The sequence below is a fragment of the Carya illinoinensis genome, chromosome 5 (assembly GCF_018687715.1).
Source record: "Carya illinoinensis cultivar Pawnee chromosome 5, C.illinoinensisPawnee_v1, whole genome shotgun sequence".
Taxonomy (NCBI): domain Eukaryota; kingdom Viridiplantae; phylum Streptophyta; class Magnoliopsida; order Fagales; family Juglandaceae; genus Carya; species Carya illinoinensis.
This window is the reverse complement of record NC_056756.1, coordinates 27,992,469-28,015,132: the sequence shown is the minus strand read 5'-3', so window position 1 is coordinate 28,015,132 and position 22,664 is coordinate 27,992,469. Positions and strand designations below refer to the sequence as shown.

At 38.0% G+C, this 22,664-nt stretch overlaps 1 protein-coding gene across 1 annotated transcript; it reads left to right on the top strand.

Annotated features, from left to right (window-relative positions):
- Positions 1-65: 65 nt before the first annotated feature.
- On the top strand, positions 66-20,742 carry LOC122310490. Its single transcript, XM_043124377.1, has 12 exons — positions 66-970; positions 2,021-2,137; positions 2,243-2,435; positions 2,656-2,822; positions 2,938-3,109; positions 9,500-9,561; positions 10,289-10,370; positions 14,496-14,553; positions 14,720-14,844; positions 15,790-15,873; positions 15,953-16,023; positions 20,333-20,742. Exons 1-12 carry the CDS (start codon positions 489-491, stop codon positions 20,457-20,459), a joined length of 1,740 nt encoding a protein of 579 aa, XP_042980311.1. The 5' UTR covers positions 66-488; the 3' UTR covers positions 20,460-20,742.
- The last annotated feature ends 1,922 nt before the right edge of the window (positions 20,743-22,664 follow it).

Genomic DNA, 22,664 nt, shown 5'->3' with positions numbered 1-22,664 from the left:
GTTTTTTAATAATTTATATTACAAATTGGAAAAAATATATATAAAACCCAAAAACCCACAAAAAAGAAAAGAAAAACAGAGGTCGAGAAAAGGAGCAGACAGAAAAGCAGCAGCAGCAGCACGCTCCTACTCACTCTCTTCTTCCGTTCCGATGTTGTTGCCCAGCTAATACAAAACAGAACCTCTCAAAACCCTAAACAAAATTATCCTAAATCAAATGCTTTTTCATACTTACACACACATACACACTTAAAACAACACTGCAAGATCAATTTAAAGGACCTCAAAACTTCTGTCTTTTGTTCTTACACACTCTGAAGCTATGCGACAACCATATTTTTTGGTCAGCCAATGAAGCATTGCAAAAATTATCCTGAAAATGATTCCTTCAAAACCCTAATCCAACCCCTTTCTTTTCTAAATCTTGCTTGGGTTTTGCTCCACATATCCATACAAACCAAAACAGTTCAGTGTTTCCAGAATGATTGATGGTTGCGACGGTGATGCAGCAGCAGCAGACTTCTGCAGTGGCATCGCAGCCAATAATTTCCCAATCCTCCCTTAGATCACCCCCATCCGCAGCCACTGCGAACCCCAAGCAGCCCCCCCTCTCTCTCGCACCGGGTTCCACTCCCCAACGCGAGCAGCCGGTAGATCATGCTTTGGTGCCAATTGCGGCGGCGCTCCGGTCGGGGGAGCCGATGGCCTTGATGGCGTGCCCACTGGCGAGGGTCCGGCTCTCGGATATAGTCCCGTACGAGGGGGCCCCCAGCGGGCCCTATGGAAGGGCGGTGGAGGCGCTGGCCGGGTCATTGATGAGGCACAATGCAGCGGTGATCGAATTGGGGAGCGGAGATGCGGCGCTCATGCGGTGTGGCTTGGAAGCGGGCCGCTTGTACTTTAGGAGTAGGGCTCAGCAGAGTGTTGTTGGCAAGGGGAGCCGTGGGGTTTACATGTACAGAGCTGGAAGGTACTTTTTTTTTTTTTTCACTAGTCAGCTTCATGTCTTTCCACTTTGCATCAGTTTGGGAAGCTTTGGATGTCTAAAGAAGTGGGATTTTCCTCATAGTCAAATTGCATGTTTCTCGTGAAACACGTCCAAGCTAGGGTCACTTCTCATGTCTTGGTGTAGCTCCTTTGTATTGCACGCTTTATAACGTGTTTTTGTTTATATGGAAGATGAAGATGTCATACATTACGATTCAAAGATTTTATATGTTCTGGTAAGACTTGGGTTCTTACCAACCGAGAAAAAAGGTGTGGACATTTGTCTAAAATATTTGGGATCCATTGGTTTGTGAGTCAAGAATAGGTTCTCTGAAAACTGCATTATGGTGAATATAAGATTTTGGAAACGGACTCATTTCTGGATGTTTTCAATTGCTGAAAGGGCCAAATTCTGATAATGCAGCAAACAAACTTATGGTGTTTTCAGGATTTTTCTTCCCACCCAAATATGTCTTGGAAAATTCCTAGATGATTATTTTTTCCGATGCCGTTTTCTTTTTCTTTTATTTCTGAAAATAGTTTTCAAACCATTGATGAAATGCAGCCTTAAACATTTTCCTGCATTATTGGAAATCAGTCTATAGATGTGGATGTTACTGTTTCTAGAAGCGGTGAAAGGCATGGTGTCCTGGTATGTGAATCAATTAATAACAACGTTGGAGCCCCAAAATAGTCGATTCTTGGTGCCCAGTATGGGAGCTTGTACATCTGAAATTGCCTGGCCTGATAGCATAGTATGGTTTGAGTGAATGTCATATGGTGATTGCTTTATGGGGCTGTCCCCATAAGGCCGTACATGTAGTCTTGGTTGTAGGAGTTCTGCCCCAATTTTTTAATTATAATTCATATGGTGATTGCTTTATGGAGCTGTCCCCATAAGGCCGTACATGTTAGTCTTGGTTGTAGGAGTTCTGCCCTGAGTTAATTATAATTCATATAGTTTTTGTTTGTATTGTTTTTACTTACCATAACTCTTTAGAAATTAAATAGTTATGAGCTTGCCATGTTGCAGGGCTTTGGAAGATTGGGACTCATCTCCCCCTTGCATGGCTGATGTTTTTAGGTGCATGGGAAAGGCAGCTCGTGCTGCTATATGTGCAATAGCAAGACATCTTCGTTTGCGAAGCGAGTAAGTATTGGATGATTTATTTTCATTTTGAAATTACTATTCTTGTGGTTTTCTGATTTCCATTTTTTCTCTATATTTCTACTTACAACAGCATATATTGTTCAGTGTTTTCAATCATTTGCTTGATGATACCCCATTGCCAGCGAATGAGGTGTCCTCATCGGTGCTTGTTGTGACCTACTTAAATGCTTCTTTGCAAAATGGCAAGGGTGCTATTGGAGGTGGGAAGCCGGGAACGAGTGGTGAATTTGAGAAGGGATTGGTGACATTGATTTCCTCAGACAGTCCTGGACTTCAGGTGTCCCCCACTCCTAACACCTGTTATAGTTTTCTAGTGTTACCTTGTTATTCTGCTGTTATATTTTAGTTTCCGGGTTTGATAACCTATTAAAAAAGTGTTTTATTATACTGGTTATAATTCGCATACTTGGTCAACATGTATGAACAATTAGACAAAGTTTGTGGTGTTTTTGATTGACGCCCACCTCATATTATTTATACAATCTTTTCTTCAACAGGTTTGTGATCCCAATGGTAGGTGGTACCTAGCAGATGGTGGGTCAGCTCCAGGGGATCTTTTACTGCTCACAGGCAAGGCCCTTAGCCATGCTACTGCAGGCCTTCGTCCTGCTGCATCATATAGAGCTGCTCCAGATTATTTGTCCGGCACTAGTGGTAGTGGGAGGTACAAGTTACTTTATAACAGTGTGTTTATTGTGATGAGTTTGGTGCAACATACTTTTCAAATTTGCAATCTATTTCCCAAGAACTTCGTATTGAATTTAGCTCTGCGATTGTAGGACATCACTTGCATTCAGGCTCATGCCGCAGGGTAATGCTATATTAGATTGTTCTCCAATCGCAGCAGCTGGTCACGTCATTCCCCAAAGTTATGTACCGATATCTGTAAGCCAGTTTATGGATGACCTCTCTGCAGAGGAAGATGTATTGTGCAGTTCTGATAATACTTATGTAAGTTCTATCTTCAAGCTCTCATCTTAAAATAAAATATGCAGAAGATCTCAAGGAAAACTTTATTTTTTTAATCAGTAATCTCAAGGAAAACTTTATTAAGTACAAAACTCAAAATGCCTTTAGTTTCTTTACCATGCAGTTTTTATTTTCTTTTTCTTTTTCATTTTTGTCTTTGTATTTGAGAATTCTGAAGTAATAGACAGCCAAATCCATCAAACACTTGATTCCAAGATCCAGTTTGAATAGCTTTTCATCCATCCTTAGTCATTGTTTATTCTTATTTATTTATTTATTTTTTATAAGTAACAATCTTTTTATTACAATGCACAAAAGGTGCTCTCTAGAGGCCATCGGACTGGGGGACTTTTCACTTGAATTACCTGAGGTGCACTTGCGGGAAATTCCTTGCAGAGGGCCTGTGCACCCTCGGGATTAATTGGAACGATGTTCCTGGACACCTGGTTCCAATAAAAAAAAAAAATGCGCAAAAGGTGCAACTCAAGTACATGTAAGTATATAAGGGACATCTATCTAGGAGAAAATATGCAAGAAATGATGTAAATTTAACTCATTAAAGTATATAAAAATAGTCCAAGTAAATAGGGTCTAGATGAAAGAAAGGTTTTTAGCTCCTCCAAGGTCCTTTCGTGATCCTCAAAGATTCTATTTTTCATTTCCTTCCAAATGAACCAAATAAGGCAAATGGGAATCATCTTCTGCTATAATGTGTGGGCTGCCACCCAACCCTCTCCAGGAACAAAAATAGAGTCAACTCTTCTGGGCATGACCCAAGCCATTCGAATCCGACTGAAGAAGCCATTCTACATTGCACTTATAGTCTCACAATGAAGTAAAATATGGTGACCAAACTTCCCACTCTTAGACATACAACACTAATCGATGATAACATTGTCGCTTCCATACATTATCCACATTATCCATGGTGATAAAATTTCTTAGATAGGTTGCATAGGGAAATAATGCAGCTCTCAAGGCACTTATAGTCTCACAATGAAGTAAAATATGGTGACCAAACTTCCCACTCTTAGACATACAACACTAATCGATGATAACATTGTTGCTTACATACATTTTTCTCAAAAAAAAAAAAAAAACATTGTTGCTTACATACATTATCCACATTATCCATGGTGATAAAATTTCTTAGATAGGTTGCATGGGGTAATAATGCAGCTCTCAAGGCAACATTTGTCTGCTAGGTATTCTTCCTAGGAAATGGATGATTATTATGAGTGGTAAGCATACTATTGAAAGAACTAATGTTGAACATCCCTCTTTAGGATGGGGTTCAAAGAATCTTGTATTGACTTACACTTCATAATCTATTGTGGATTTTGGTCTTGGTAGTATGCTCCCTACAGGTTTAAAAGTTTGAATCCTTGTGTGCATATAATTTCTAGCCAGCGGATTGGGAGAATTTCCCCTTGAATTATCTAAAGTGCACTTGTGGGAGACTTCTTACTAAGGGCCTGTGCGCTCCTAGTATTAGTTGGACTTTGTTCCTGGACACTCGGTGCCAGGGCTGTAAATAAACAAGACTACTCAACAAGCCGCTCGAGATGGGCTTGATCAAACTTGAATTCGCCTTGATTCATTTGTTAAATGAGTCGTTCGTAAATCCAAAATTATAATTGATTATTAAATGATACAATTCATATAAGTTCAGCTTGACACGCTTAAGTTTGAATAACTTCGTATTTGTTATTTTCTTACAGTATTATGTCTATATTTATAATGATTTTTAAAAAAAATATTTTTAGAGATTTAGATAAAGTCATGTTCCTACTGGCTGCTCGTGAACATAACATGCTACTTAGTTAAAAGCTTGAGCTTGACATATGTTTGAATAAAATTTAAATGAATAAGGCTTGACCATCCACTACTCGCTTGCACTTGACTCATTTACACTCTACCTAGTGCCAATAAAAAAAAAAAAAAAAGGATTAACAAATGACAAAAAGCATCCACCTCTCAATCTTGAGCTGTTTTGATGAAGCTTATGTTCCACATAAAAGAATCACTATAAATCACCAGATTATTGTCTGCTGCTGAAGCATCCTTGGTATGTGCAATGCTGTAGACATCAAGGACAACTTCCTTTAGTACCCCATCACCACATCACATATCGTGCCAAAATCTTCTCTTGGATCCATCCCCCTCATCAAATATAATATGGTTAGAACTATGCCTAATTTTTCTTATATTCTTCCATAGTCCCACTCTGTGGGACAATGGACCCCTTTAAAATCCCACCCTCACAAGCATGCATACTCTCCACAACACCTCTTTCTCATACTGGTAACGCCAAAGCCACTTCTCCAGTAATGCGTGTTTAGCCCTGATCATATTCCAAATCCCCAATTCACCAAATGATATTTCCTTTGTCTCAAAAGGAATCTCGTTGCAGCTTCTCAGTGTGATTAGCTACACTAGAAGTGAGGGGAAAAAGAGACATGAAATATGGAGACAAGTTCAAAAATGTGCTTTTAATCAATGTAATAGGAACATCTTTGGAAAAATACATTAGTTTCCAATTGGTCAACTGACCACCCTTGATCTTCTTTAACCCAATTGTCTTTTCCTTAAAAGTGGCTCCTAAAGGGAGGCCAAGATACTTCATAGGTAAGGAATCCACCTTAATTCCAAAGTTCCTGTCAAGCTCTCCACATTGTCAACCTGGCTCACAAAATTCCCCCCTTTTCAAAGGAAATGGAACATGTTCCAACATCACCTTCTTCCCCTTTTAGCGTCAAAGCCTACCTACCTGCCATATCACCCCCTCCAAGATAATTTTCTATCGCCATTACTCCCTTTTATTTTGCACCTTTACACATATCAAGAGTCACTAGTGTTATTGCTTGAATAACAAGACTATTGCCACAATAGAGCTCATTTTCTCCAGCAGACTATTAGTCAAAAGTCAATCAAGTAATAGAATCCATTCCCAATGTTCGTGGAAAACGTGAACAAATGCCATTTTCTGAGCTTGTAAGGTCCATTGAAGTCCCCGACACCACTGATTATTGCCTGTTGGTGTGCAGCCAAAGTATCCAGTGGCTTTATGAGAAAACCTATACTAAAAGCTCAACCTGCAAGAAACTAAACTGCCATTTCGTTTAACCTACCTTTTAAGGCTACTGGGCCGAGTTCCAAATATTTTTTTTTTTATTGGCACTGGCTGTTCAGGAACAGCGTCTCGACTAATCTCGGGGATGCACATGTGCTCGGCAAGGAGGTTCCCGCAACCTCGAGTAATTTGAGGAGAATATTCCCCAATTCGATGACCGAGATTGTTTGCACCCAGTGGGATTTGAACCTACTAAGTTTCAAATATTATTTGGCTAGCTATTTGAAAACCACCTTTATAGGATTTATGAGTGCATGGCCCATTGATAATTTTGTGATGCTCAATACTAAGTGATGAGTGTCATGTAGGTGGTGTATGGGATCCAACATTGCTTGGGAGAGGGAAGTCATTGCTTTTTATAATAATTCCAATGAAGCTCCAATTGTACAATTGTAGTCCTTTTGAAGTATAGGTCTAATATGGCTTGGGCCTCCCTTGGGGCGTTTCCAATTGTATCAAAGTCAATCCCAACCAGAAATGTGAGGCTTGAGTAGTGCCAACTATGATGGAATGACCCGACGAGGAAATTTGGAATTTAAGGAGGGAGATAGTGATTCCCATATTGAGTGATGAGTGTATCACACATTACTTGGGAGGGAGAAGTTTATGCCTTTTACAATGTTTCCAATCGAATTGTATCATTGACTAGTCCTTTTAGAATATAGGTCCAGATGTGGTTTGAGCCTCCTAAAAAAAAAAAAAAAAAACAAATTCCTTTTCCTTTGGCCTGTTCCAAGAGTGGGTCAATTTTTTTTTTTAGGTTCCCATTGTTTTAAACCAGCCTTTATACACTTGGGCTGGTCCTTGACCCAACCTACACCCGAAATTCTACCAACTACGTTCTCAACATATGTAGAATATTGTACATCTTCCGTTATTTGCGCTGCTATTGCTAACAACAATAGCATTTTCATGGTTACATGCAACCGACCTACTAGATACAAGATATTTCTCAAATTTTCCCCATGCATGCCATCAAGAGTTGTTTTTTCAAATATCCCTGCATCCATTTTCCCTTTTTGCCCCTTGAGATCAACCCTACCTAGCAAGCTCCTTTGAACATATGTTCACTTAACAACATAGATATTCTTTTGTTTCTTGCAAACTCTCCCCACACCTACTGTAGAACTATGATATTGCACACCTCCTGCAAGTTCTGGATTATGTTTTGTATCCTCAAATCTCTACCTGTTTCAGCAACCACCTTTGTGAAAGACTTGGATTTTCTGTTCACAAGTTGTATAGGCCTCAAGAGTACCACTTGTTGTCAACCCAGACCTGATAGGTTTGAGTTATCTTGTTTAGACAGTTGTTGCCTGCCCACTAACCACCAATGAGCTTGGATAAAAACCCATACCTTGCTTAACTCATTACCTATTGTTTTTTATTCCCTCCTTCCCCTCTTTGATACGGCACCCACCATCACAACCATATAGCAACCATAAAAATTGTGACATCTTTCTGTGAGATAAGCTAGCCTTCCTTCAAGCTTTATGCACAGAGGCACTGTCAGCCACCAAGTATTTGGAAACCTATTCTGCCAACAAGGGTTTCAAGAGGACCATTTTCTCAGATGGAAGATGAGCAAACAAACCCCTTCTAGAATTTACCCAATAACTAGGAAAATGCTGGGAAAATGCTAAGGGTGAAAAGAAGTAATAAGAAGAGGTTATCTTTGGCGAGGATCACCTGAGGTAGCCGTTAGAGGGACGGTGATAGAGTGCTATATTCCTTTTTGTCAAGTGCAGTATATCCTTTGAGGAAACCTTTCAACTTTGTGGCAAACCCGTGTGAATAGGGAACCCTCTAACCCAATGCCTTGAAAGGACATTTATGGTTGGTTTGTTTTGGCTGAAAAATAACCAGTTTCTCGAACATTTTCCCTACTGGAGCTTAGTGAGTATCATATAGAGGAGAGGAGAAGGGATTAAGATAATTAATAGGAAGAGAGTTAGTAGTTGGGAAAACATTATGTTCTTTGGGTTTGCTTCCTTTGCAAACCCTAAGGATGTTTACTTGATCTCTCTTGTTCCAGGTGGGCTTTGATCCATTTCAGTTATAAAAGGGCTTTCTTTGTTTTGCTCTTCATTTTCCATTGGCTCCCTTCCTTTTTTTGGGCTATTAGAAAGGACGGGGCTTTGATCTCAAAAAGAAAAAAAGAGTGGACTAATACATAGTGGGCCCAGTAAGTAGATACCTGTATAAGATGTTTTGAGCAGTTATGATCAGAAAGGCATCTTGTTTGGGTTTAGCTAGTTTATGAAAAAACATTTCCCTTCCACATTTTTTGTGCTCTCTCATGCAATGAGCGTCTGATATATAAGTTCTTCATTTCACAGTATTAACAAGAAAGGGGAAAGCAAAAAAGAAATACCTTTTCTTGTTGATGTGTCATATGTGCCCTGTTGAGCATGATTAAAACTACTAGTATGCGATTAATAGCATCTCAGGTTGAAGCCATCAACATTTGAATTGCTATATCTTTCTAATTCCTGGTAGCTACTGTTATTTACCCCAACGACAATTATTGATGTTTGGTCTACAAAATCTTTGTTAATTATGATAATGGTAAGATGTATGTGCATGCATGTGTCCATGCTTAAGTTGTTAATTATTATATTTAAATGGACTAAGTTTTCACTATCTTCTCGTCTTTTTTCTATTTCTAGTTTGGTGTTCTGTTCTACTTGTATTCTTCTTGTGCACTCAGGCTGCATGCTTTGCGTTTGTAAATAATACCTTCTATTAATTGTCAAAACAAAAAACTAATCATGATACCGTGCTGGTCTTTGTTGTATACTCCATGTGTAATTGGATGCCATTTTGCTAATAAACAAAGCTTCTCTTATCAAAAGCAAAAAAAGAAAAACTGAAGTGGACTTTGTCAAAATATTGTAGGTGGGCCTAAAACGGTTAGTGGTCCCATTCCATCAGCAACATTTAAATGTTTGCATCTATCATGGCTATCTTTTCATATAAATGGAACTTTATCTTCTGATTCTCTGCTTTCATATTTTTCTCAATTATTTTACTCATTTCCATTGCATCTCTGATTTTTTTGCATTTTTGAGTTTATCAAATAAGACAGAAGGGAGAAGACTGTTTCCATCCCCGAATCTAAATGTGCTTTTTTCAATCAATATAGGGGAGCCCTATGCTTAGTCACTGACTCTAATATTTGTATGTTTGTTGTCAATAATCATCTGTGAAGAAATCTTACTTGAGTTTCTGATTGACAGGTAGCTCAGAACAATTTGAATAAGGAACTGTCATTGAGAAGCGTTCTTTCAGATCCCATATCGTGAGTTTTTCCCTGGGTGTGGTTTGTTACTGGCACACTATAAACAAGTGAAATCATGCTGACTTTTGAGCATCTACGTTGTATATGTTTACTTCCTATGTACATGGGCTTCGCCTTTACATTCGTTTCTAATAAATTACTTCTTGTTATAAAAAAAAAAAAATCTACGTTGTATATGCAGTGTTTTACCCCTTAGTTAACTTTCCGTAACCTTTGATTTTGTGATAAATCTTTTATGATTGGCACTGGGTGTCTTGGAACAACATCCCAACTAATCCTGGGGGTGCACAGGCGCCTCGACAAGGAGTTTCCCGTAGGATTTGTGATAAATCTTACATGTCTATACTTAAAAAGTGTCAGTTTATATTTTATCATAAATTTATTTGTGTGGTGTGATGGTGGAGCTCTCAAATAAAGTTTTGGGTTACCAATCACCAGCATATGATTTAGATGTTAGGGAACATTGTAGGCTGAATTATTTATTCCGGATCATTTGCTGTCGTCTACTATGAGTTCTTAATTTTTGTTATGAATACACCTCTAAAATCTAGGTTTAATACTGGATTTTTATTTTTTATTTTTCCTTTCAATTGTTTTGCATGGAATTTCACTTTCTAACAGTAGATGGACTTTACTTTCTTCCTTGTTAATCTTGTAAGAAAATTGGCATGAAAATATTTGTGTCACTAAAGCTTTGCTTTTCTTTCTTTAATTCTCTATGCTTTAGAGGTACATTTCTTGAAGATGCCATGGTCGTTTCCTGTGGACATTCATTTGGTGGTTTGACGTTGAGAAGAGTAATTGAAACAGTAAGTAGAACTATCTCATGTTCTTTTCCAAAACCATGACTAATAATTGATTTGTTGAAGTGGCCTTTGGAGTTATATATATGCATTTATAATCATAGATCTTTTGGGTTCAAAACATGGTCCTGATTTTTATGTATAGGATATTTTGTCTTTGAACTTCTTTTTCTACCTAGTTGTATAGCATACACTGCATGGTAAACAGTCTTGAAACTCAACTTGTAGTGCTGGTTTAGTAAAAGCGGGTGGGAATACTTTTTAAGCTCTCTCTAAAAGTTTGGAGTAAGAGGAAAGAAGATAATGGGAAAGGGAGACAAGAGGGAATAAGTATCACCCTCCCTTATTTGGTTATAAACTATAGGAGAGGGAGGGCAGCACAATCTTTTTCTTTTATTTGGCTGTAGAGTGGAAAGGAGAGAAATGGATAAGTGATCATGTCCATTTACAAGGATGGAGAGAAATGCAAAGGTTTTACTTCAATTATTGATGATTATGATAAACTGTTGTGGGTAAAAATGAAAGTTCAAGTGAATCACTAAGCCTGGTGTCGTCTGCACTCAAATTTCCCTAATATGATAGACTTTTTTTTTTTGATAAAAAATTTTATTGATCCACGTAAAAGGCAAAGCCCTAGTACACAGGGAGTATACAAGGAAAAGCCTAATTACAAACTAAGTGCTATTGATAGTAGCATAAAAGTCATTGAGACTTGTTCCGTTTAGTACAATAGAAGAAGCCCAAAGTAGTGAAGTATGAAAGAAAACAAGCCTTGAAACCCTCTGGAGAGTGTTCCTTGTTCTCAAAGCATCGTCCATTTCTTTCGGTCTATGTGCACCACATTAAACATAGAGGTACCATCTTCCATACAACTGCGATCTGGTGGTTGCCCCTTATCCCTCGCCAACAAGATAGTAGATCGATCACTCTCCTAGGCATAGCCCATGCGATACCAAGCCTCAAGAAAATTTCATCCCACAATACCTTGATTGCGTCGCAATGGAGAAGAAGGTGGTCCATAGATTCACTATTGTGGTTGCATAAGTAACACCAATCCATAATGTATAGTCCCCGTTTTCTTAAGTTGTCTATGGTCAGTATTTTACCATGAGAAGCTAGCCAGCCAAAGAAAGCATACGCCCCTCCAAATGCTCTTCCAAGGAAAAGCATTAAGGGAGCGAGTCGACAAGGCCTTGTAGTATGAGCGAACTGAAAATTTCTTGTTACCAATGTCTTTCCAGCATAATCTATCTTTCCCTCCTGTCCTTTGTTTCAGCGCATATAACATTCTATAAAATTCAATGATGTCTCCCATCTCCCAATCTTGGACGGATCTAATGAACCTCACAGACCATTGAATGGCATCCGTAGTACTGCACATATTATCAACCACCAAGGAGCCCTAATCGGACGCAATCCTATAAAGAGAAGGAAATGCGTTTTTCAGGGCGGCATCCCCACACCAATTGTCGTGCCAAAACCTGATTCGCGTGCCCCTTCCCACCACAAAACTGCAGTTCCTTAGGAGATCATCCCAACTATTCCGGATAAGTTTCCAAACTCCCACTCCATAAGCCCCTCTTACTTCCTTAGTGCACCAACCTCCCTGGACACTCCCATATTTGATCTCTAGGATTTTCCTCCAAAGAGTGTCTCCTTATTTTCTAAGAAGGGCCTTGTTGAAAATTCTCAAATTTCTAAAGCCCAAACCTCCGCAAGACAAGGGGGTGCATACTTTATTCCATATGATCAAATGGAATTTCTTTTCATCCTCCAACCCTCCCCATAAGAAATCACGGAAAAGCTTTTCAGAGAAAGGAAATATGTTGGGAGATTGGATAACGTACTCTTAATAAGTGTGGTTCTCCCCCCTTAGACAAGTAAATTCTCTTCCACCCTGCCAGTTTGCCTTCAATTTTCTCAACGATCCCTTCTCACATTATCTTGGATTTATGGGGGGCTCTAGGGGGAGTCCAAGATACTTCATAGGCAAGGATGAGATCTTACAGCCCAATGTGTCAGCCACCTCACTTAAGTTATTGATCGATCCAACGGGGACTACTTCCGACTTGGATAAGTTAACCTTAAGGCCAGAAACAGCTTTGAAGCAGAGTAGGAGTGCTCTTAAAGAGCGAAACTGCTCCAGATCCGGATCGCAAAAGATCAAGGTATCGTTAGCGAAAAGCAGATGGGAGACTATCAAGCTTTCCTGCGAAGAACCGCTCACCGAGAAACCTGAGATGAAGCCTCCACCCATCGCCCCTTCTAGCATTATGCTCAGCACATCCATGACTAGAATAAATAAAAGTGGGGAGAAAGGATCCCCTTGCCTTAAACCTCATGAACTATTGAAGAAACCTTCAGGAGTGCCATTGACCAATACTGAGAATCTGACTGTTGTGATACAATGCTTTATCCACTGGCACCATCTTTCCCCAAAGCCGAATGATAGACTTGTTAGAAGGGGTTTCAAGAAAGTTTAGTGTTCTCTGGCTCCTCTCCCATCCTCCATCCCTTCCCTTACAAATAACAGTCGAAACAAGAAGAATAGGCCCCACCCTTCACTCAATATCCAATATCACCCTTGAGTTGGAATTAATATGACAAATTATGAGATAAAAGGAAATCATCTATTAATATCTACGTTGGTGCAGGAATGTGGGAAAACTTGTGAACTTGAAAGGGAACAGAAATATGCAAATATTTGTTACCATGGTTTACAGGTCTTCATAAGCCATGTTATGGATTAATTAATGATGTCATTCCTTTGCTTGAATTTTTTTTTCAAAGCTTGTACAACTGAGTCTTTACTGAGTTCCTGCATCTCTTCAACTTTGTTTGTTAGGTCTTCCTTCTTGGTTATAGCGTCAACAAATCTTTCTAGGATGAGACCAAGGCTCTTTTTCATGTAATAGATCAGTTGCCCTTGGTTTCATCCATTTGGTCTAGATACGTCTCCAGGCTGTTGATGGCTTGCTTCCTTATGGAACCCTTTAACTTTGGTGTGTTGTGTTCCATCTTATCACCCTATACTGGTTGTGTGGTCCAATCTTTTGCTGTGACAATTCACACTCCCCTTAAGAGCATTTTAGGTCTAATCTGACCTAGTGGAGGAAAAATCCAAATGCTTGAGCAAAGAGTCATCTTTTCTGCTGTGATCATACTTTATCTTAAGGAAATTGCTCTAAGCTAGTTAGTTCACTTCTGTAGATTCACCTTGTGGTCTGATTTTTCCTGAAATGTCACCGCTAGGCAGTTATTTTTTATCCTAATCGGCTGACGTATCGGATCTAGGAACAAGTTAGTTCCAGCTGTGCATCACTTAAAGCCTAAACAATAACAACAATGCCTTGAGGCTCCTACTCTTGAACCTAAATTCAAGAATGGCACAAAGCTCATTCCAGTAGTGGTATTTGACTGTAGCATCCGCTGCGGACATATCTTGAATCATGTGCATTACTGAACTGGAATTCATGCCTGCAAGACGACCAGCATTTTACTTATTTGATACATTTGCTATTCTTCTTCACACTAGATGGTGGAAACAGTGCGGAATGCTGGTTTTGCATCAGTGAATACATGCTGCTTGCCATTCACTTACATTTACCATGAATTACGTCTGAGGTGAATGAATATCAGTAATAATGGAAGGTGCTAGAAGGGACTGACAGTAATTCGCTGGACAATATAATAACTCATTGTTTATCTGATTCTGTAGCCTCTGATTGGTTCAATCGGGTGTTGCCTTAACTCCAATAAGTTTCTAGTGTAGGCACTTACTGACACACACACACACACTCGTACATGTCTATGCCAAAATTTAGTATTGGTTTTCTTTCCTTGTTCCTACTTTTCCTTTTTTCATGGTCTTTCCCTTGTTCCTGTGACTCTTTGTTCCCCCTTTCCAGCTTTTAATGAACTATTGCTCATGCATTTGCATATAAAAATTAACAGCCATATATATATATATTGTTATGTCTTCTATTATTAAAGGAAAACAAAAACTAAGATCTGCTTGATGACGTATCATTATGACATCTAAATTCTACTCATGTTCCTATGAATAATTATGCCTTTATTACTTCAGAGGGGAAAAACTAGACTTAACTACACTTATTGTTCCCTTTGCAGTCAAGATGTACCCTTTGCAGTGCAGAAATTGATTCTGGGTCTTTAGTCCCTAATCTTGGTATATTCCATTTTCCCTTTCCTTTTCAAAATGAATATATTTTATTTGATCTCTCCTGCGCTCTACTCTAATTTGGTTTTGTCCGACCTATAATGGTAGTCATGATACATTCTAATCACCCTTCTGAGCATTTTTTTTAATCATGGTGGAATCATTTCCTTCCCAGCTCTTAGAGCAGCAGCTGCAGCAGTGAAGAATGAGGATGAGCGAAGACTATTCCATAATGCTGCTCTACGGAAGCGTCGAAAAGAAATGGGTGACCAAACGGATTCAGTGAGAAGACCAAACAGGGTATGCTTCAAATAAGTGCTTGATATTTCTGTTACTTGATCAAATGTTGTATTGGGAGCAACATGGATAGGTGTAACAGTTGTGGAAAAGCTTAAATGTTCGTGTAATTCTCCACAAACATTTTTGATGCTTAAGCAAATCAGCGCTAGTTCGAATGGCACTTCCCTCGTAAGAATGAGGGATGAGGGGGTTGAGAAGCAACATTGTGGGTTCAAAACATAACTCACCAATTCAAATAAGATATTCTGGAAGCATATTGGAACATTAAATAATTGTTTATGTGCATCTTTTCTAGGAAGGATTTTGACAATGTTCCATTGCAAATTGATTTATCTGAAGTTTTAAGTGTTTTCTCTGAAAATTTGGCAATGAGGTTTCTCAGAATGCTGATTTGTACCGGGAAATAGAGTTCCATGTTACTTTGATAAATTATTTGTATGATGAATAGTACAGTTTCTATGATTTGTTTTCCTTTCAATATCTATTTCTGGTTTGGGTTGGTTTCCTTCAATATCATGGAATGACAACAGTAACTTCTCTTCTGATTTTTTTTTTTCCTACCTAATTTGTTTTGGGGGGTCTAAAGGGCAAAATGTTTTTCATATCATTGCTAAACTGCTTGTTGATAAGGTAAAACATCTCCGTTGTAAATCTCAAATAGATGATTATGGCTTTGGCCCATGTTATAATTTACTTAAATGATGTTGGGAAGTGTATTTTTTACAAACTCTTAACTATATGGCATCTTTTTATAAGATTTTATTGAAATTCAAGAAAGGTGCAAACTTGCAAATCAAGTACACGGGAAGTTCATAATGAAAGTTTCCATACAAGCAATGTCTAGCAACATGCAGTGTCTTTCAAGATGAACCCCACTGCTCAATATAATCAGATTGTACTTTCTAATGAATAAATTTGAGGACATTATCCACATTATATCTTTAGGAAAACGGAGATGTTACTGCTGATGATGGGCTACATCGTGGGGTGCAATATCCTTTTTCAGTAAATGAGAAGGTGGTGATTAAGGTGAGTTTTCTGCTAACTATCTATTGCCCACGACAGGTTCTCCTTGGTAGAAATTTTAAGCCAATGCTGAATTGTGCAGGGAAACAGGAGGACACCAGAAAAGTTTGTTGGCAAGGAAGCGATCATCACATCCCAGTGTCTCAATGGTTGGTGAGTTGGCATGAACCTAACTTTTTACACGTGTATGGCACTTTTTGCATTTACATACATTTTTTTTTTCCCTATAAGAGTAAAATTTTATTGATAATAAAGGCATAGCCCAAACACACTAGGAGTATACATCAAACAAGCCTAATTACAACTAAGCACTAGAGAGATATACAAGCAAATCATGGAGATTAAAGTAGTGTAAAAAAATCGCTTCAGCTCCTCCAAAGAACGCTCCATGTCTTCAAAGCACCTCTTGTTTCTCTCCATCCACAAACACCACATAATGCAATGAGGGACCATTCTCCACACAGCAGCGATGTGGGCATTTCCCCTTATACCTGTCCAGCTCTTCAGGATATCGTTCACTCTTCCAGGCATAACCCATGCCACTCCTGTCCGATTAAGGATCTTATTCCATAAACCCTGGGCCACTTCATGATGTAACAAAAGATGATGATCCACTGCTTCCCCCGTCTTTCTTGCACATACAGCACCAAATCTAAAATGATAATACCACGTTTCCTCGAGTTGTCTGAGGTGAGAATCCTACCTAGAGATGCAGTCCATATAAAGAAAGCAATCTTAGGAGGTACATTGGAATTTGGATTTCTAAATAGCCTTCCAAGGAAAACAAGGATCATTAGACAATCCCATAAGAGCCTTATAGAAAGAGCGCACTGAGAACTCCTTGCCAAGGGCCTGTGCACCCCCGAAATTAGTCGGAACGGACACCCGGTGCCAAAAAGGGAGCTCACTAAGAACTTTTTATTTCCTCCAAGATTTTAAATCATCTTATCCTCCACCTCAATGTCAAACTTTTTTTTTTTTTTGATAGATAAAAGAGATTTTATTGATCCACATAAAAAGGCAAAGCCCAGGTATACAGGAAGTATACAAGAAAGAGCCTAATTACAAACTACGTGCTACGGATAGTAGCATAAAAGTCACTAAAACTCCTTCCATTTAGTACAATAGAGGAGGCCCACAATAACAAAGTGTGAAAGAAAAAATCCCTAAAACCAGCCGGGGAGCGTTCGTTGTCCTCAAAACAGCGGTTGTTTCTTTCATTCCAAATGCACCACATTAGACATAACGGTACCATTTTCCAAACAGCGGCAATCTGTCAATTTCCTCCAATCCTTTGCCAGCAGTACAATAAATCTATTACCCTATTTGGCATAACCCATGCGATACCAAGTCTTGAGAGAACTTCATCCCATAAGGCCTTGACTATTTCACAGTGAAGGAAAAGGTGGTCCGTTGATTCACTGTCATGTTTACACATGAAACACCAATCCATTATAATTAGACCGCGCTTTCTTAGCTTGTCTATTGTCAGTATTTTGCCATGAGAAGCCAACCAAACGAAAAAAGCGACCTTGAGAGGGGCATTACTCCTCCAGATGCTCTTCCAAGGGAAGGTATTAGGGGAGTGGGTTGTCAAGGCCTTGTAATATGAGCGAACTGAAAATTTCTTGTTCCCGGTGTATGTCCATACTAATCTGTCCTCCCTTCCTGCCCTGTGTTTCAGTGCATATAGCATGCTGTAGAAATTTGTGATGTCTCCCACCTCTCAATCCTGAGCAGTGCGGGTGAATCTCACAGACCAGTGAATAGGCTCGGCAGTACTACACATTCTCAGCCACTGAGGAGTCCGGATCAAGCGCAATCCTATAGAGAGAAGGAAAAGCGCTTTTCAGAGCTACATCCCCGCACCAAATGTCATGCCAAAAACTGATTCACGTGCCCCTTCCCATCTCATATTTGCAGCTGCCAAGGAAGTCATTCCAACCATTCAGAATAAATTTCCAAACTCCCACTCCATACGTGCCTCTTACTTCCTTTGTACACCACCCACCCCAAATGCTTCCATATTTGACATCCAAAATATGTCTCCAAAGAGCATTTTCCTCGTCCATATAGCGCCATAACCATTTTCCAAGAAGTGCCTTATTGAAGGTTCTTAGTTTTCTTAAGCCCAATCCTCCGCAAGCCAAAGGAGTACATACTTTGTCCCATTTTACCAAATGGAATTTCTTTGTATCTTCTAGGCTTCCCCAAAGGAAATCATGAAAGATCTTTTCCATTCTATTTGCCACCCCTGCAGGCAGAGGGAATAGAGAAAGAAAATACGTTGGGAGGTTAGATAACGTACTCTTAATAAGCGTGATTCTCCCTCCCTTAGACAAGCCTCAATGTCAATTGACATAGCATATGAGTCAAAGAAAACAGCAAACATATCTGATTCCCAGTCTTGAGCTGCTCTCGAAAAACTAATTTTCCAATGGACAGCACCATCAGAAAATGCCAATAGATCAGCCACAACAGCCTTCTTGTCAATAGAAATTTGGTAGAGCATGGGAAACACCTGCTTCAGAGCCCTTTCACCGCACTAGACATCATGTCAGAAATAAACACCATGACCTCTTCCAATTGCAAAACTGAAAAACTGGGAGAATCTTCCCCATCCAGCTCGAATATTTTTCCACAGCCCCACGCCATATGTTCACCTAACTTCCTTAGAACACCAGCCCCCGGATACTCCCATATTTAGAATCCATGACTTCTCTTGACAAACTCTCCCCTTCCCTGTGATATCTCCACAACCCAGAAGTGCTTTGTTGAATACCCTTAAATTATGCACCCCAACCCACTGCAAGGTATCAGTGAGCAAACTTTATCCCAACCAACAAGATGGAACTTAGTTTCCTCCCATATAACTCCCCAAAGAAGGTTACAAAAGGTTTTCTCAATACGAGAGGTTGCACTTGTAGGTAACGGAAATAGGGATAGAAAATAAGTAGGGAGGGTAGATAACGTGCTCTTTATGAGACTTAATCTACCCCCCTTGGACAAATATACTCGTTTCCAACCAGCCAATCTTCTTTCAAGTTTTTCTAACACACCATCTCAAATAGATTTTGCCTTGAAGGCAGCCTCCAACGGAAGGTCAAGGTATTTCAAGGGCAGCGAAGCAACCTTACAGTCCAAGATATTTGTCAAGACCTGAACATTATTCACATTACCTACAGGAACCATTTCAGACTTCGAGAGATTACTTTCAGGCCTGAAACAGCTTCAAAACAAAGTAGTACAGCAGAACCATTTACATATATACACACACATATAGTTACCAATGCAGAATCTAGGGCCACCAAAAGACAAACTAAAGTGAAGATCATATAAAGTTGGTGCTGCTGTTTCAAGGGTGAACTTAGGCCTTGTTTGGATAGAGATGAGATCAACTCGTCTCATCTCATCTAATCATTACAACTTTCCCAAACTTTCATAGAAAATATAATAAAAAATTCAATTTTTTTAAATCTCAATACAAAAATAATATTAAAAAACTATATTCTAACAATATTTCATTCAACTTTCATCTCTCATCTTATCTCACTATCCAAACCTCCCTAATTTGTTTCAAATTAATTAAATGAATTTCAGAATAATTAATAAACCTAGTGTTTTCAATAAGGGTAGAATCTGAACAATTGTTTGTTGCAAGGGTTTCACAAAGTTCCAGTAGTGTGAGTTTTAGCAGTTAACATGATAATAATTGAATTTGCTTTGATACTTTATTTTTGAAGATGGGGGGAAGCCTCTTGGTAATTTTCATTTTAAGGTAAATTCCAACTTCGTGGAAGCACTTGTGCAATAAATGGACTCGGTTGGGGCCTCAATTATTTAAACAATTGCAAGTACCTATCAAAAAACTTATGCAATAAATGGAGCTGTTGCCTTCAATTTTTTCCATAATGTCTACGGGACTCTTCTCTTTAAAAAAATGATCTGGGCATTGTCAAACATCCTATATGGCTAAATTTATTCGTTTGATTTTGACAAACGTAGGTCACTGTACTACCTTTTTTAGACCCCGGTAATGAAGTTTGTCAAAGGCATTTGCTTTTCTTTGGTTTGTATGTATTTAGAAGCCTGCCTAAGCTAAAGGATCAATTTCTTAGGCAACTGTCTTGACGTTGGGAAGGGGACCAAGCAACTTTACTTATTTTGCTCTTTTACGCTTTCGGGGAAGTAAAATGTGCTATACCGGGGGTTTATGTATGTATGTACGTCTGTATGCATGCATGCTTTGAAATGCATATAAGATGTTGGGGTTCCATAAATCTATTTTATGGGCTCTTTGGGCGCTGGGAGCCTTTGGGTTGTGATTTGAGCATCTGAGCAAGTATTGGAAGATGGGACTATTTGAGCTTAGTGTTGAAAGAATTAAATTTTGCATTCCATTTCAGTACTCACAATAGTAGTGCTGTATAATCACAAGATTTGCACTATTTTTGTTTTTCAGGTACTTGCTTAAGATTATTGAAACTGGGGAGAATGTCCGTCTTCAGTATCGTTCTCTTAGGAAGATCTTGAATACTCAAGTGATCGATGGCAGATGTCCATCTCAGCCCATTCAGAACAGCAGTTGATAAAATTAGATTGCATCTTGGTATATACTCAGACCTCCATAGTTCATAACTTAAAATATCTCACCTTGTTCGGCTCCCTATAAGAAAAGATACAATATGAGTTCTTCCAGTTATTGTAATTGATGCTAGTTTATGTAGCCAGAGAAGAGGTAGTCTGTATGCTTTGGATGCTAGAGTTCTTTACACCTGCTAAAAAAAAAAAAGGCTTGTAAATTGAAAAAAGGAAAGGAGTTTGACGATTAGTGCTGAAAATGAATATGAAAAATTGATTTTTTCCAAGATATTTTTGGTATAAAATGTGTTATCCATATTCTCTTTGATGAACAATCATCAATTCAGGTTCTAGAATAGTTTTTTCAATAATTGCTGGAAAAGCTCGCAATTCCTGTTCGTGGGTTGCCATTTTACACATTCGAACGAATTCTTGGGGCTTCGTGAAAATGTTGAATGAATATGGACATTGAACACTCCGATATTCATTTTACATTGCAAAAGATGGGGAAGAGAATTTGAGCTTTTCCTTGAATATTTAAAAATAGAGAGAACAATATTTTAAAAAATAAAATCTATAAATCTTATATGTTTAAAAACAAACATTTCGAAAATAGAATAGAAAATAAAAACACACGAAAATTTAAGAAAAAATAAAGATTTGAAAATCATAAAATTAAAAAATTTTATAAACCAAATTTTAAAAAAATTAAATTAAAATTTCTGAAAACACAAAAACTAATATTTAAAAACTAAAATAAAAAATAAAAAAATTATATAATTTTAAGAAATCAGCAAAATGAAAAATTAAAGCACATAAAAAATAGAGAATAAAATTAACTTACCTGAAAAACAGAAGTTAAAAATTCATTTAAAATATTAATAACAATAATAAAAATAAATTTAGTTTAAAAAAGCTAGCCACACACTCGGGGTAACCAGTTTTTATTTTTTATTTTTTTGTCAATAAAACTAGCATATAAATATAGTAATTAACATTAATTTTCTTTAAAAACATAAATTATAAGATAAAAATTCATTTAAAACAATAATAACAATAATGAAATTTACAACTTTTAAAAATAATTAAAAAATAAAGAAGAAGCAAGCCACCCACTGTGGGTGGTCAATTTTAATTTTTTATATTTTTAACATTTTAACTATGTTCATTTTTTTCTTGAAAAACATGCTTACGATTTTTATTAGTTTATGAGTTTTAAAAACTTTTTTAGTTTCTTCAATTTTTAAGAAAATAACTTTATAAATTTTTTAAACAAATTGTTAATATTTTTGATGATGGAATATACATTTGCAGTTCTGCTACAGGCAACTGACTGGGGGAACCCCACGTACCCGAAGTCCACGTCAGCCAAATGAAACGATGCGTTTCATAAACCAAACGACCATGTAATGCGTATCAATTCTCCCTCCTAGTTCTTTCCCTTTATCTACCCACAGAGTATATCCTTCCTCACTTTTGTCTACCCACAAAACAAAACAAAACAATCCTCCCTTCCCTACATTGAGATTACATAAATTTGAATACGAGGGGCTACTAAACTGTCTCTTTTATGGTGTTACTCAAACATATATTAATTTTTTTTTCCCGTTTTAAAGTGTTATGTAATTTTTAATTTTTTTTAATTTTAATTAGTTTAAATCCAGTACTGAAGCAAAATTCTGATTCTAGGAACAGAACCTAGTTGTTGTGAATGTTGCAAAAATTGCTACTCTAGATTGTATAAAAAAATTCAAAGAAGAAGAATCATTGTCAAGTTTGAGGCTCTTGTTCATGGATGAAACCTAGCTACATATATTCTTAAACAATAGTGGACTCTAGCACACGATTGGATGAAACCTACAACATCAAGATGCGGTCTATAAAGTTTTTCACTTTCATTATAGTTTGAGCCTTTTCATCTTGGAATATTTGTAGAAGTTCATAGTTTATAACTATGTATTTGTTTACATCTAAAAATTGGGGATGAAGGCGATGAATGGGACGATGTGTTCTTTAGATGGAAACTTGATAAATATCCAACACGATGGCATTATTTGAGCATTGCCTGGGTGTTGCAGCAGCGCCTCGTATTTAGATTTAAGCAATCTCAACGACGGGAATGGAGGATTGCTCTCTTCTATTCTGCGGTTAGACGAATGGAAGGAATGATCTATTTTGTGGGTAAACGAACCATTTTATTTGGTTGATGTGGA